Below are 16,707 nucleotides of genomic sequence, written 5' to 3'. Positions count from 1 at the left end.
AGGCCATTGGAAATTTCTGGATTTTCCTGTTCGGTTTCCAGCTTGGTTTCTAGCAATCCTTGTGACGCAGCAAAGGGCAACTCATGCTGTTGCAAACAGAAACTGTCAAATGAGCTCCATTAGCCTTTTTCCCCCGTCATGTGCTTAATTTCTCGGCCCATGACTTCTCACCTGGCATCCATCCACTCCTTCCTTGCTTCCTTGCCTATTGTATGAAGCAATCAACGCTGTGATTAATGCACTGTAAACATGTCTTCGCCCAGGTGACTCAGTGCGTCTGTGTATTTAAGACGTTGTAGGCAAGGGAGCTTATTTCTAAAAGGCTGGTCCACACAGAGGAACGACTTGTACGAAGGGCGAACGTTGAAGACCAAGAACATACCAAAAACATGTGTTTCGGGAAATGCGCGCGGTGCATTGGCTCCAACCTACTCTACCTGGCGATTCTGTGCATCATAGCAAACCTTCTGCTCTATTTTCCAAATGGGGAAACCAAGTATGCGTCAGAGGGCCACCTCACCAGCTACGTTTGGTACTTCCATGGACTCGTCGGGGCAGGCCTGCTGGTAAGATAGAGATGTTCGTATATGTTGCTGCTTCCGCACTTTGTCATGCACGTCAAGAGCTGTTAGGATCAAATGTTCAGATGTGCAGCGGTTTGGGGAGTGTTTGAATCACCGTACTACTTTTTTCCCGCTCAAATTTGGTCAGATTACTTTATTTATGATTTATTATTTGTTCAAATAAAACCGAACAATTATGCCACTAACGTTTAACTATAGCTGTTTGTGACGCACTTACATAGCCTCGGGGGAAGCAGCAGAAAGTGGTACTTGGTGGGCGTACGAGGGTAGTAAGAGTCGATTCTGAGACATATGGGAAGTTACATACACTTTGTTGAGTTATAATATGCCCCTATAGATTTTGAATATCACACAGCAAACATGTTACACAAAGCCCTGCACGTGGAAGGGGGGTTCTGGGGACTGTGTGCAGTGAGCCCTTGGTGGTCCTATTTGCATCATTAACATTTTGAAAGGGGCCAGAACAGCTGATTCCTGCCCAAATTAATGGTTTGACAGAATAAAGTCAATGCAGTCTGTCCTTGCAGTTAGAAAAAATGAAGTTAGTTATTCAAAGCCAGAAAAGCTGAGCATTTACAACTCTTTTTTTTTTTAAAGTTGAAGAACTCTGATTTTATTATTATTTATTGTCTACGATAGGATAGATTATTAATAACTTGCTTAATATCCAGAGGTTTCTGAGCGCGAATCCTTGGATCGAACCTGTGTTGCTCCATGTCATCTTGCTTCCAAGGTGAGCACGTTGCCCCTGAGCTATCCTCCCAAGACAAATTGTAATCCATGGGTTCATGACTCAAAAGGCCACTGCATTTTTCTCATTTGCACACCTACTCTGCCGAGGATGCCATATTGCAGAAAGTGAACAGATTTAAAGTGTAGACGAATGGACTATCAGATAACACACATTATGTTATATAGTTAACTACTTTTCTGAAGAAAAAGCAACATCCACATGTCCTTGCAGCTCCTACTTCAAATTGAATTGCATACAGTAATCTTCTCATTTATTTAAAACACTTGAACAGCACTGCACACCGTTGGGAGCAGTGCTATCAGAATATTGAGATATAAGCGCAGACCCGGGGAACGAACCTGCGTTGCTCAGGGTCATCTTGTTTTTAAGGTGAGCACGTTGCCGCTGAGCTATCCTCCCGAGACATAGAGATAGAAATAAAAAGAATTGTAAACGGATTGAATAAAAAATTCAACGCTAACAAAATCTACAGATAGAATAGAAATGTAACTGTACACGACTATTCAAAAGGCGAACATTTCAGAGCCCATACAGGTTTACATATCAGATGTGATAGGATTTGGCATTTATAATTCTAGGTGCCACAAGACAAGGGAGAGAAGACAGTAGGAAGACAAGACAAACGATCCTACTAGGCCTTGTGAGATTTGGATCGTGCAAGTTCAACAATGCGAGTTGCGGGGGATAGGAAATGGGGAAGTGCGATTAGGGCAGCAAGTTCTGAGTGATTGCAGCCAGGGCAGCACGGCTCTGGGTAAGTGTTGGAGGCCAGGGGGCTGTAGGGGTACAGTTACAGCCCCTAAGTGCGCAGTAGGCCCGGAGGCAGTGCAGGGAAGACTGGTTGTGGAGGAGCATGGTACCCGGTAAACTCTGGGGATACCAAGCAACCTGTCGGTGCAGCAGAAAAGGTAAGTTAGCAAGGAAGCGAGAGAGAGAGAAGGCAAAGAACAAAAGGAAGGTCTTGAACTGCTTCTGGAACTTTAGGTGCTCCGACACAAGTCTGAGGGGGGGGCAGAGAGGCCATTCCAGAGAGAGGCACCTGCATAGGAGAGAGATCTACCCACCACTCTGTGCTTGGAGAAGCGTCTGAACCTCAGAGAGTTGGAGGTAGCTGAGTGAAGGGCTCTAGAAGGAAGATATTTCGGAAGAGAGAGTTGGATGTAGTGCGGGCCCCGGCCCCAGAAAGACTTGTGGACGATGCAGAGGGTCTTGAACTTGATCCTTGCAGCCACCGGAAGCCAGTGGAAAGATTTCAGGGCTGGAGAGATACAGTCCCTGGACCTGAGACCAAGGATACGTCTCACACTCCTGTTCTGAATTAGTTGCAGAGGGCGAAGGGTAGAGGTAGGCAGATTGAGAAACGGGCTGTTGCAGTAGACCAGCCTAGAGAGATACAGGGCTCTGGAAACAGTGAGTTTCTGGGGGGAAATGAGAAATGGAAGAATACCTCTGAGGAGGTGCAGCTGGTAGTGGGCCTTCTTGACAAGGTCTGTGATGTGAGGAGAGAAGGTGAAAGTGGAGTCGAAGATGACACTAAAGTTTTTTACCTCACAGGATGGCGAAGGTAGAGGGCCCAAGGAGGGCAGCTAGAGTGAGAGAGGGAAAGCGGGAGCAGGGATGCCAGTGAGAAAGATCTCCGTCTTACTGGCATTAAGTCATTAAACATGTGGTTTGTTAAAAAGGTTGTACAGTATATTTTTTTCAAATGAAATGTCTGACATATAGTGATAGATACACCTTCCTAGAAAGTGTGTTTCCTAATTAAACATCAGGACCAAAACCATTGAGATTTGTATTCATTTTTCCATGTGATTGGCGATAAGACTAAAGAGTGATATTGACTTTTCCAGGACAGAGACTGTGTTGTCATAACAGACTAAGCAAGATTGGTTTTCGTTCTAATCTTGAATGCTTCCAGTTCGCAAATTCCATTTTGTCAACTATTCAAATCAGCCCGTCTGTGAAATATTCTTTAGATTAAATTAAAATAAACTGTAAATGTTATAGGAATAGTTATGTTATAGCTTAAGCATTTTTTGGGTGCCCAAGACACCATCTCACGCTGCTAATTTTCTGGGAGGATTAGCAAGTCTTGCGAGAATTTATGCTTCGAGTAAGACATAATTCAGCAGTTTCCGAACCTCAGATGAACACTGATCACCCCAAAACCAGGGAGGATAGTATTCTGCACCAACATCCTTTTTACAGCACATGATTGCCTTGCCCCACACCCCTTCTATTGCACTTTACATGCAGGGCATTCCTTGAACTGCGGTGGTGTCATGGCTCGTCTCTTAAGGTCATGGAGATTATGCAAGGTGGGGGCTGATCGAGTGACAAACTATAAGAGCTACACAAAAAGCATTAAACGTCACCCTTGTTTCTATGGAATGCCAGTGTATGGAGCGGAGCAGTGGGGGGAGACATGAACCTTCTTTTAACACTTTCAGTCCCAGGAATTCAATGCTTTCCTATGGGAAATAGGACATAAATAAATCCTAAGGGATGCGAAAGAGTTAAGGGATGTTGACCAGTGACCATCAGCCACATTCTGGAGTCTCTGAGGCTTTTCAATGGTACTATGAGGGAGACCAGCATTGAGGCCATTACCATAGTCTTTCTTGGATTGCATGTGAGCCAGCCCATGCCTCAGGTTTATAGTGAAAGGGTCGAATAGATTGTTTCGAAATGCAATAGTTTCGAAACAAAAGGACTGAAAAAAAAATTGAATGCACGTTTTTTTTTCACGTTTTCTTTTTTGGGGTGTCCCCCACCAAACCCCTGTTTTTTGGGGAAAAAACTATTTTTTACTATACGAAAGCCAAAAAAAAAATACATTTAAAAAAAGGCATTCAAATTTTTTTTTCCGATCCTTTTGTTTCGAAACTGTTTCATTTCGAAACAATGTATTCAAAACTTTGACTGGACACCCATGCCTCAGATTCGGAAGTTTAGCAAACACCATACATTTTACGGCAAATTGAAAAAAACGCATTAAAAAAAACCTTTCTTCCTAAAATGCGAGAATAGACTAGGCCATTTTATTTATGCCACACATGCCACAGTTTCACCAAGAAATGCATTGTGGGTATGCAAATTAGCTCAAAACATAGTGTTTGCACATCCAAAAGGATGTCTGACTATGACACACAAATGAGCCCTAATGAGGGTGAAATGCATGTGTGGTTGTCTGTCTCTTTGAGAGTTGACTGTCCAATAAGGCAAAGACAATTTTCTGGAGCAAAAAGCATGCCTTTGAACCAATTTGCATAACCATAATGCATTGTTCAGTGGCTCTGAGCTGGAGGTGAACGACTAGGGGTGTCTACTGAGTGGCCCTGTGACATGGGTGGTTTAGCTGAAATGGTCTAGTCCACTCTGAACTCTGTAAGCACATGTCCAATATAGACAAAGTTTCCCCACAGATCTTAAGAGGAGGACACACGCCTGTCTTTATTGAATTGGAGTTCTTGCAGAAAGCTGTGGCAGCGTGCAGTCCAAATAGACTGAGAGCTTATTTTTAAGATTTGGTTGTGGTGGGCAGGGAACCCATTTAATGACAAAAGATTATGAGGATTGTAATATCCAATAAGAAGGATTTTTGTCTTGGATGGAATTATTGTTCGGAAATGATTGTCCATTCACATCAGTGGAAGGTCGCTCAGCCAATCAGGTGGCTGGAAACGTGGGCGAGATCACACAGTGTACTGCCCGCTTTTTCAAGCCACTCGAGTTCCTTCCCGTGTGCCACCATCTTGAATGTGAGGAGGCAACAGGGACCCTATCCCGTGGCCTTCTCAAAACCCCACTCTCTCCCGCACCCATCCCAGACATCCCATATTGTTCCGCCAGCCCTTCCCTCTATGCTGTCCCACTTACTTGCTGAAGCTGAGCTTTGTGCTCCGGTCCGGGCTCTACTTCCCGCCCGCAGCCGCCACAGCACTAGGAATTGAAAAGTGAATAAAAGTCTTTTCTATTTTCTATGTCGGTGGCCATATTGTTTTTTTTTTTTTACAGTAGTTTGTGCTCGTGCAATACGCGTGGAGCCCACTCCTGCTTAAAAATAAATACAAATATTCACACCCCAGATGAACCACGGGGTGCAATTAACCCCGCTCAGGGGAGTGTACAGGGCCGGTCACAGCCCTGAGTTCTAGCTGAGGCCCTCACTTCGCACAGCCTTACCTATGCTTCGGCTGGCAGGCCTTTACTGGTGCTGTATAATTGCTACATTTGATACTTTAAAACAGAAATAAAGTGGGCAAACTTGGTGGGATCAGGATTTGTCACAAGTTTACGTGATTTGCTAATGACTGAATTTAAAATTGTTAAAATTAAGGACTAGATGATTCAACTTTTGTACAGCTCTTCTTTTCCCAAGTGTTTTTAAATGTTCACTGGCCCTGATCTTAGGTGCTCCGTCATGAAAGTAGCATTTATGACACATTGACAAGGAGACCACCTAGGATGTATCTGAATTAACAAATGGTGCACACTGTTGCTAAATCCGGGGCCTTCAGACCTTTCTGGATTAAGGTATGTTGCTTTCTTCATTGCTCAGTTGCGAGACTTTCTATAGGCGGCATAGGTTAGCAGGAATCTATATGGAATCTATATGAAAAACCCCAAATGTTGTGGGCATCCTCTAACCTGCACACCCATTCTGGGAGGCACACAAAGATGTGGGCGCTCCAACGTGAGTTCAGAAGATGAGCTCTTTCTTCACCCTCATGTTTTTCTTTTCCTCATGGTGGAGTCTTGGAAGGATAGAAGACAACACTGCGCAACACAGGTTCAATCCCTGGGTCCGCGCTTAATAAATAAGAGCAAAGGTGCCAACCTTGTGTTGCGAGCAATGACTTATTTTTTTTAAATATATTTTTATTAACATTTTTCAAATAAACACATCCAGTTTCTGTGATGCCGTGGGAACTTGGTGCGTCATCGGGGCAATTTATGGTTTCACTGCTCTCTGTACATTCTGCGTCCTCTAATAATCATTATTATTTTTGGATGTTGAAATGGGTGCGGTTTTAAACACGAGTCACATGTCCTTAACCTTCATTATGCCCGACTGATGCCAAACACAAAGAGCGGTTTTGAAATAGTCGGTGTGTAGGTTGCGAACACGTTGTCCCAGTTCATAAGATGACGTGATGAGTACAAAGCGGTTGCAGGGTATGTTTTACAAAAACACAAACACGGCTGGGGAGGACAGACAGCAGGAAGGGGCCTCCAGATGGACTGTGGAGACAGTGATAGGGAATTGTCGGTATCTATTGCTGTATTTTGTTTTTTGTGTGCAGTGGGGAACATTGTTTGAACATTTTTACAGAACTGGGGAAACTTGGGAGGATTAGAGGAGAAGGACAAAAGAGGGACGAAAAGGGTGCGGAATGGATAACGAACGTGTCATGCAAAGAGGGCCAGTTTGCTGCATTCATGAAGGTCCAGTGGCAAATTTGCCAAAGTGCAGAAAAAGAATGGAATTCCAGGGCCAGGCTATAGCCTGATATGATATGATGAGTCATTTATAACACGCCTGTACACAAGTGTTTCTAGGCGAGACAAGACAAGGTAGGGAGACACGAGGAGAACGAGAGACAAGACAAGGTAGGGAGACACGAGGAGGACGAGAGACAAGACAAGGTAGGGAGACACGAGGAGGACGAAACAACAATCTTGCTGGGCCTTGTGTCATTCAGATCGTGCAAGTGCATGGGGGAGAGGAGAAGAGCTTGGGGTGAGTGGAGAAGTGAAGGGCGGTCAGGGAAGCAATGCTCTGGGTAAGTGCAGCCAGGGGAGCCAGCTAGGGAAGTGCAAGTGGGCCCCAAGGGCGCGGAGGCCTGGAGGCAGCGCAGGTGCTTGCAGGTTGTGGAAGAAGCCTGGTGCCCATTAGGTTCAGAGGTTAGCCAGGGGACCAGCTACCAAGGCAGACAGGTGATCATCAGGGGAGAGTAAGAGAGAAAGCAGAAGCGAAAAGGAAGGTCTTGAGCTGCTTCCGGAAACTAAGGTGGTCTTGCTCGAGTTTGAGAGGGCCAGGGAGGCCATTCCAGAGGGAGGCTCCTGCAGAGGAGAGAGATCTACCGCAAGCTCTCTGCCTGGAGAAGCGTCTGACCGTCATAGTTAGAGGTAGCTGAGTGAAGAGCTTGGAAAGGAAGATGTTTAGGAAGAGAGAGTTGGATGTAATGCGAGCCCCAGCCCTAGACCGCCTTGTGGATGATGCAGAAGGTCTTGAACTTGATCCTTGCAGCCACCGGGAGCCAGTGGAGAGATTTCAGGGCTGGAGAGATATGATCCCTGGGCTTGAGGCCAAGTAAAAGTCTTGCAGTACTCTTCTGGATTAGTTGCAGAGGGCGGAGAGTAGAGGAAGGCAGGTTGAGATAGAGGCTGTTGCAGTAGTCCAGCCTGGAGAGAGCCAATGAGATTGAGTTTCTGGGGGAAAGTAAGAAAGGGAAGAATACCTCTGAGGAGGTGCAGCTGGTAGCGGAACTTCTTTGATAGGTCCGTGATGGGCAGGGAGAAGGAATGGATGTGGCCCTTGGGTGGTGTCAGGGCTGCATGCGGGCTCTAAGGTGTTGGATGAGGTCCCTGAATCAGACTGGGATAGAGGTTGGGCAGGATATGTTTTCTGGGATAGAGGGTGGAAGGATAGGTTTTCTGGGCGATAAATGGGTCTTCAGGGATTTCCCAAAGTGCAAGTCATGTTCCAGGCATCTGAGGTTCTCCTGATGGTCATTCCAGAGGTTTAGAGGAAGTGCACAAACAATGATATTCAGGAATAACAAACCTTATCTATATCACTGTTCATAAAACACTCAACTGCACAACTTGGTTTCTTCAAAGATTGATTGGAAACCTAAGGATAAGTTGTAGTGGTTTCTACATTTAGTGATTGCCTATCACCAAGCACTACACGAAGACAAAGACGAGTCTTAAATAGGACGAAGTTGGTAGTATCTGAATTACAAAATATAAAGATCAACATTTCCTGACCTTGCAAGTTCCCGAATCATAGAATGTTCAACATTGCAAAGAGGGCAGAAAAGGGCAACCTTCCATTAGATTTCTTAAATGAAAGGAGCATTTAAGATAATAGGATTTGGGTAGTTTTAACCCTTTATGATACTATGGTGGGAAAAAAAATAAAAGGCACAGGCACTTGCTAGATGGTTGTACAATCATGCTGAGGTCAAGGTGAAAGAAGATGCACCCTTGAGAAAAACAAATGCTGTGCTTTCCTAAATATCTGCTGGTTACTCAATTGCCTGCTGTGTTTCTTTGTAGATATTCCTGCCAGCATCAGTATTCATTGCACTGGAGCGTGAGAACTGCTGCGGATGCTGCGGCCACCAGAACTGCGGGAAAGGGTGTGCGGTATGTTACGCGTGAACCAGTTCTGTTTTCTATGAATGTTGTTGCTTTCGCGTGGCCATAGCTCGACTCATGCCTTGTCTTTCATCACCAGATGTTTTCCTCGATCCTGGCAGCAGTGATTGGGCTCGCAGGCTCCGCCTACTGTGTCGTTGTTTCAGCAGTGGCCCTGGCCAGAGGACCGTTATGCTTGGACAGTGCCAGCCAATGGAGATATGTCTTCCTTGATACCAATGGAGGGTAGGTGTCACTATATTTCTTGTGTGACAATTGTTAAAAACGATTTGTCGGTGAGAAAATGATTTAGTTGCTGCAAGGGGGCCATAAATGTCCAGCTATCTTCATGATGCGACCAGAAGAAGATTGCATCTCACAGAAAACTAGGTCTTTTCGATGGAAGCGCTTCTCAGAGATGGTTTGAAAACGTGTTATTCAGCTCTTTGTTACCTTTTGGGTTGTACTGGCTCAGTGGACAAAATGAAGCACAGTTTAAAAGAGAAGACATGCTAGGGAGCAACAGGTTTAGGACACAGGAATCCTGAGAAGCAGGAGATGGAAACAAGAAAAAGGTATAATGCAGCCATCTTTAAAAAATGGGAGATGCGGTTTATTGGCTAAGTTTGTTGACACTGAAGTGTGGGTACCTCAGTTTTTAGTCTGGCTTCAGCGCTTGACCAAAGGTAGCCAAAGGCAATTGGTTGCTGCGTTTTGGGTATGTTTGACCGAATTTTAAGGAATCGGGGACACCCCCACACACCCAAAATTGCAAAATGCCAAAAATAGTGTGCGGGGGACACCCCTGCCACCCCTGCTCTCCAGGGTTGGTATTTGCAATATATGCAACCAAATTGCCCCAAAGGCCAAATCATCCATGCAAAATTCGACCAAATTGGTAATTAGGTCAACTGTTTTAGGTCAAATAGGCTAATACCGTAGCTACTACTATGGCCTGATTCAGTGCAATCAAGAAGCTGGAAGGGAACCCTCCTTTTCACCTCCAAAAAATCGTCAGATTTTCTACCGCGAAATTACCGCTCATGGTACATCTGACAAAATCCTCGCGCAGCCCTAGGGACTCCAAACATGGGAATCTGCAGCACTGTTATCCCACTCATGATCATGCAGTAAATCCGTGGGACTGAGTGACGGTATCAGCGAATGAGTTTGGCGACAATTCCAACTGAATTTCCGCCAAACTCGAAAGGAGCGCCCATTGAGTAAATGCAAACATGACTGAAATCAAATAAATAAATAAATAAAAAAGCAAGCAAGTCAGAATAGCGCATTACAATGGTGCACGGCACCATGATCATATCACCTGATGTCGATGGGTTTACAAAGTGTGACAGCCATGAGGAAATGTATAACAAGTCGAAAAAAGGGACTCTAATAACAATGGACATTACTAGGGTTAAAAACAGGCACTGGCCGATCATTTAAAGTATAAGTCTCATAGGACTATACTGACGGTGACCAAGTCAAGTCCTGATGGGCCTCAACCACACAAGGTGTTCAGGATAACCTGGGATTATGTCAATAACGAGAGAGCGAGAGAGAGAGAGACAGTGAGAGACAGTGAGAGAGAGAGAAAAACAAACACTAAGTGGACGTGGCTCCTACGGGCTGAACGCATTAGCCTTTTACAGAAATCACTGAGGGTGTGATTGGATGTATTTCGTTTGCATCACTGTTTGCACAGATTCTTATTCAACAATTGATTGGTTTAAAGCTGTGTTTCAAATGCATGGCTACAGTACATGGATTTAAGACTAACATGGACATATGACACTGAGTTGATTCTTTTCGCTTTTATACTTTTATATACTTAGATTCGACTCTGAATCCTACGTGTAGAAACCACCACTCACTGGCATTAAGCACGTTATAAAAGAACAATTATAATCTAGAATTAGAATTCATGTTCTATTCCTGCTACATTTACCACAGCGACATGGTTTGGAAAAGTATCACAGTGGAAAGCCAATCGCTCCAAGGCCATGGTCTTGATCTTGGAATTCGGCTGCATTTTCCAACAGTGACACCCATCCAATCTCCTATGCTGGCATTCCTCTCTTCCACGGTTTGCCTCTACTTCAGGAGCAAATTAGAACAAGGTTACTAGAGAGCATGGGTCGAAGTGCATGGAACAAAGTAGTGGAACTATGTACGCTAGATATAAAAGAGGACTCTGCCTGGAAATCCCACAACATTCAAAATAAATCCAATCAGTGGAGGCACACGATGGCTATCGTCTTGCCCTCTCCCCTCAGTTGCATTTGGGCTTCTCTGTTGCAAAACGTAATAGCCGAGTCCTCGCAAGATTGATATGAAGCGGGTCTTGTCTGAGCTGGGCAACTATGGGAGTACGGGAAGTTTACATCTATTGACAGATGAAGTTTTCATGCTTTACGCTGCAAACTGTTTTAATGCCTGTCTCATTACTGAAAAAAAAGTGAATACAAAAAAAAGAATAATTCTATTAGTGAGCACCACAAATCTGAAAACACTTCCTACTACACTCTACGAGGAGAAATTATTCACACTATTGCAGAGAAATTGTGGCGATTAGAACACACCGACCAATGTACTTTATTGTGCATTGAGCACTGATCAGCAAATGTATCCTCCGGGTGATGGATTGCAATGACCTGGGCCTTCAAGCAACCGACCTATGGTAAATTAGTCTCTGCTCTGAGATCCTTGCTAAAAAGGTCACCGGATCAGAAATTCAAAATAACCACAGAGAGCATTGTTTCATTTTAGTGATAAGAAACCTTGTAACAGTTTATGGAAACAGTGATAGAAATAGGCAAATCGATCATATAATATAATAATATACAAAGTCTGAGCTTGTGTGTCAATAGAAAGGCAGAATGCAATCGTTAAATAATGTGGCTGTAGGGAGGAACAATACACCAGATAGTATGAAAACATGCACATTTGTAATAAAAATACATATTTAAACAGGGCAAAACGAAAGAAAAAACACTAAACAACAACCAACAATCTACATTTTACGGTTAGAAAATGTCGTCAGTAAGCTCCTCCCATGATACATAATTCACCAAAAATGAAACATTTGCTGTAGGGATTCTCTAGGAAGCCACCCGTGTGCACGCGTGAAGAGTAGACCCGATGACAGCTCCACTTGCTGGCTGGTGGAGCGTGTGTACAATCCAATCACTATCCCTCACCAAGACGCCTACCTCCCATACACCAGTGTAAGTATGTAAATGATTCCTATGCAGATTCTGAATCTCAGCCCTTAATATATATCTTATTCATGTATTTTACCTAGTCTCTGTCCCTAGTCTCCTTACACCACCCTTACATTCCTTGGTATACTCTCATTCAGAGAACTATCATATGCAGTAAAGACATTCTAACCATGGAATTCCTCTGCAATCTTCAATGTATGCTATGTACAAGCTCTCTGTTAGAAATGATGTCCTTATGGTTCAATAAATAAAAACCTAGAATGTAAATAATGGGGAGGATAAATCCCCCCTATATTACTTGACTGTCTACTGATTTTGTCCACGTCACAATTAACCTTCAACCCAATAAACCATATAAGCTGTATGCACAAGGGTAGAATTGTAATATTGTGTATTACATCCTTATCCCTGCCCACTTTGTAAGATGGAGTTTATTACTCATTCTCTTAACATTTTCAGTAACTGTCTGGTGAAAATGGAAGTGTTTATTTGATGGTTATGTATGCAATTAAATGCTTATATTATAATGCATACAATGTGTTTCGAGTGTAATAACTTCGGCAGGAGCTCATTTTTAAAATGTGAAAAAACAAGGGGCACTATGTTTTTGTAATTATTTATTGGAACCTTCTGTGACAAATAAATATTACTATGTATATGACATTGATCAAAGAACATATCTAGCATCACGACACATCAACCAACTGAATATCAATCTTAATAGTTGTGAAATGCTTCCATGTCTATGTCTGCTGGTGGTGTCCTATGTCTCCAGCCTGCTGATTCTGGCCTATGAATAGCATCCCCAAGTGAAACCTGACAGACATCCCATATCCCACCCTCACATTCTTATGTTTATTAGGATTCTTGTACCTACCCGATCCATCAATGTTCTGTGAACTGATAGCAGAATTCGGACTGCATCCATAGTGTATTGTTGCTAAAGGATCTCACCACTATGCATGTTTTTTCTTCTTAACCAGGTACCTAACTGATCACGCCTCCTGGTCGGAATGCATTGAACCGAAGAACGTTGTTACATGGAACGTGACGCTATTCTCGATTCTTTTGGGACTTGCGGGAATTGAGTTCATTCTGTGCTTGATCCAAATAATCAATGGCTTAATTGGAGGAATATGCAGCTGCTGTGGCTGTCGTAATGAACAACAGGTAAGGAGCCAGTCGTGTTTAGTGTGTGACTTAACCTCTGCAGAATCTACTGTCTCTGGAACGCCCTTGCAATTATAAAGACCTTAGGCAGCATGGGAACCTTAAGCAAACCTGTGCTGAGTATTGTTTACACACCCCTATAATCTAGTTGTGTATTTTTGGTGAATATTTAGGATACAGCACATCAATGTGAGCCAAATCCCCTGTAGGCACTTCCATGTTGAACAAAATGGTGCATGTTTGGTTTTTTACCTAGTGCTACTGTCAACCTTACCACCGGGTGGTACAATCTGCTGATGATCGTCTCAGAAAAGGAGAGAAGCTTCAATGCGGCTCAGGCAGAGACGGAAAGAAAGGAAAGTTCATTAGAGAGTAAACAGGCTTGATCACCTGACAGAGTCAGTTTATGAGTGCCTTCTTCCCATGGAAGAGTCTTCTTGCTTGTCTCAAGGAGCAACACTGTTTGTTTAGTGTCTACAGTGTTGCTTCATTGTTTGAACCAGAGTTGTCATTGGTACCCCAATGAAGCAACATGGGGTATCTGATCACATTTTATCAACACACAATAGGAAGGAGCCTTGGCTTGCACTCTGCTGTCAATATCTAACTCTCCCATGGCAAATCTTTTTCTGGCTGATAGGTTGCATCCACTGTTCCAGCGAGGCTGGTGGTGTACTCTTTTTTTTCATATCCAGGATAACCCAGCATGCATTCACTGAACAGGTCCAGTCCTATTTCTGTTCTTTGAGCAAATAATTGGTGTTCCCAGATCTGACAAAAATAGTGTTCCACCAGTTGAATGGCAGAGGGGCACTTTGCAAATGCCATGTAGCATAAAGAACACATCCCTCCCCCGTGAAATGCAAAGGAGTGTTCAATATTTGGAAGAAGGAAAAGATGAACATGAACAAAGTGACAGAGGAAAGGTAAACATAGCCTTGTTCATGAATTTCTACAGCATATGACAACATTTAGCTTGCAATTGGTGCACCCTAGCCCGAGTGTGCCTTTGCAGAGTGTGTGGGCAAATAGGCAACACTTACCTTAGTTTGTGCATGTACTATGATTTAGACTGGCAAGTGAAGAGGGGTATCACCTAACACGCTCTTATTGTGTGCCTCATTCCCCCTGCCCTCTGAGGGTGGGGACTTTGAAAGTGGCTGGAAAGCCATGTGGCTCGCTATGATGTTTTCAAAGGCCTCCACGCATGAAGTGGGTATTGAAAAATGCAGGCATCCTCCAGATAGGTTTACAATTAGCTCCTTCTTTGGGATAAAATGTACGCCTCTGCAATGGCAACAAGCACAGTGTGGCGTGTATTCCCTTCTTTGGGGAACATTGACATGCACATAGGTTCCAACTATTTCTCTAGAGGCACAAAATGGCAGATTTGGCACCTGAGCCACTAAATTATCTCCCCCACTTTTGAAAGGACCATGAGTTCCTTCAATGTGTTGTTGCTGCATAGGTGTGGCCAAGGCTCTTTGAAGGCTTAGCCTCTGAATTATTTAACAGCATCAAAGCTCCATCTTTCATCCAGCCAGTGAATCTTCATTTTTTGTTTGTGCAAAAGTTCACTGCCGGTATTAAATAAAATAAGAAAATACATACAAGTGCAGCCTCTACCCTCTTCTCAACTGGACCCCCATATAAAGCAATGTTTGAATCAATGGTTAGGTGGACAATTCATGTTCTCCAAAAACTAATTCACATTAATGAAACAAAAGAGACAGACTTAGCGCCTTCTGGATGGGGCTACAAACTGGTCACCCGAGATCCTGTCCAGTTTCTTTCACTGACAGAAAATCACCCTTTGAATGACCAAATGCAATGGCATAGGGATCCCTATATACAAAATCATAATGACCAAATGTAATGGCTTGGGGGTCCCTATATACAAAATAATCATGATCAAATGCAATGGCGTGGGGATCCCTATATACAAAATCATAATGACCAAATGTAATGGCTTGGGGGTCCCTATATACAAATAATCATGATCAAATGCAATGGCGTGGGGATCCCTATATACAAAATCATAATGACCAAATGTAATGGCTTGGGGGTCCCTATATACAAAATAATCATGATCAAATGCAATGGCGTGGGGATCCCTATATACAAAATCATATTGACCAAATGCAATGGAATGGGAATCCTTACATATAAAATCATCATGACCAAATGCAATGGCGTGTTTGTCTCTATATACAAAACAATCATGTAAGCTTCACCCTGGACACAAGGAGTGACTAGACCGAATTTCATCCAATTCAATACGCCAAAAGTCACATACATAGAAAAACTTACAATATCTCAGCTATAGGGAAGTCAATACCTGTCTTCAGTCAGAGACTTCATTCACCTGTTTCAAAAAACATATGTTGTACATGCTCAACCGAACACAAAAGTATGGCGACCATACTCGCCTGTTTTGCCTGATTCCAAAAATGTATTTCATTTAATTATTGCTGTTTTATACAAGCGCAGTTGCTTCATTGCACCCAACAAGTCACACAAGCATCGTGGTTTATCCGCCAAATGTCTTGCTCTTTGATCATTCCATGCTGTTCCCGCTGCTTCTTTCATCCATTGTATTTAAAGCTGCAAGGCTACTTTGACCTCCAGACAATGAATTCATGGACTATTCTTCTTTCTCTCCAGAGTTACGCTTGCTGAAACCTTGCCGGGAGAATGGGAGCCATGTTACTGTGCCCTGAATTGCGCTGCTATTGTAGCGTCGGTTGCTTTGATGTTCACCTTGAACAATGTTCATACAAGACCGTGTAAATTTGTTGTATATAGTTTTTTTTTATCATTGTTTAAATTATACACACTATTCTATATTATACAAGCTTGTGTAGTGTTTTCTGCGGGACAGACCTGACTTAGAAATACTTCAATATGATATTTGTGCATACAGCTATTTAGTTGTTTTCCTCCCTCTCATTGATGAGAATTGCCCAAAAATGATGAATGTTTCTTTTCATGTCTATACAAGGAGAACGGAAAAAACATTTGATGAACGTTATCAAGCCGGAGTGCGCACACCTTTTACAGCATAACACTGTGATTGACACGATACCCACACTTTTGTTTTTTTATCAAGTGGTTTCCCAAAAATAAGAGAACGTTTAAAACATGTATATTTAAAATTGCAATAAATGGCTGTAAAAAGATTCTTTTGTGTGACTGTATATAAAGATCTGGGTTCAGTTCTCAGTCCAGGGCGTGGTTTGCGTCAGGAATCAGGTGAACAGCCCTACTTCTATAATTGCACAGCCACTGGGCCAACTGGGTCAGGACCCTCTTGCCTGTCAAACACTGGGAACCGATTGCCTGCTAGTACTTTCCCACCCGTGCTCATACCAACACCAAGCACATGTTACATCTCTACCAAAAATACGAAGAGCAACCATCCTTACAGCCACCGCTACGCGTCCTTGTTCTCAGGGTGGACGCTGTTGTTCATCAACCGATTAGGATGCCTACTCCTGGGCCACCCCTCTGGACACACAACCCAGGTGCCCTCACCACAACTCACTTACTGCACACCAAAAATGTGTTTCTCTGATCTGCACTCATGAATAGTGCAGGTTTCACGTCT

The 16,707-nt window shown here is 43.4% G+C and overlaps 1 protein-coding gene across 1 annotated transcript; it reads left to right on the top strand.

Moving 5' to 3' along the window:
• Window positions 1-308: 308 nt before the first annotated feature.
• Window positions 309-16,279, top strand: TM4SF1 (transmembrane 4 L six family member 1). Its single transcript, XM_069618364.1, has 5 exons — window positions 309-566; window positions 8,626-8,715; window positions 8,807-8,952; window positions 12,914-13,100; window positions 15,765-16,279. Exons 1-5 carry the CDS (start codon window positions 390-392, stop codon window positions 15,777-15,779), a joined length of 615 nt encoding a protein of 204 aa, XP_069474465.1. The 5' UTR covers window positions 309-389; the 3' UTR covers window positions 15,780-16,279.
• Window positions 16,280-16,707: the final 428 nt, after the last annotated feature.

The sequence above is a fragment of the Ambystoma mexicanum genome, chromosome 10, assembly GCF_040938575.1.
Source record: "Ambystoma mexicanum isolate Mex_15411 chromosome 10, UKY_AmexF1_1, whole genome shotgun sequence".
In the NCBI taxonomy this organism is placed as follows: domain Eukaryota; kingdom Metazoa; phylum Chordata; class Amphibia; order Caudata; family Ambystomatidae; genus Ambystoma; species Ambystoma mexicanum.
This window is presented reverse-complemented; position numbering and strand designations above follow the sequence as displayed.

Bases quoted from the DNA above. Each gene is read 5' to 3' on its own strand.
- TM4SF1 (XM_069618364.1), top strand. From the start codon at position 390: ATGTGTTTCGGGAAATGCGCGCGGTGCATTGGCTCCAACCTACTCTAC. The intron at 567-8,625 runs GTAAGATAGAGA...GTTTCTTTGTAG, and splicing joins TCGTCGGGGCAGGCCTGCTG to ATATTCCTGCCAGCATCAGT. The intron at 8,716-8,806 runs GTATGTTACGCG...TTTCATCACCAG, and splicing joins ACTGCGGGAAAGGGTGTGCG to ATGTTTTCCTCGATCCTGGC.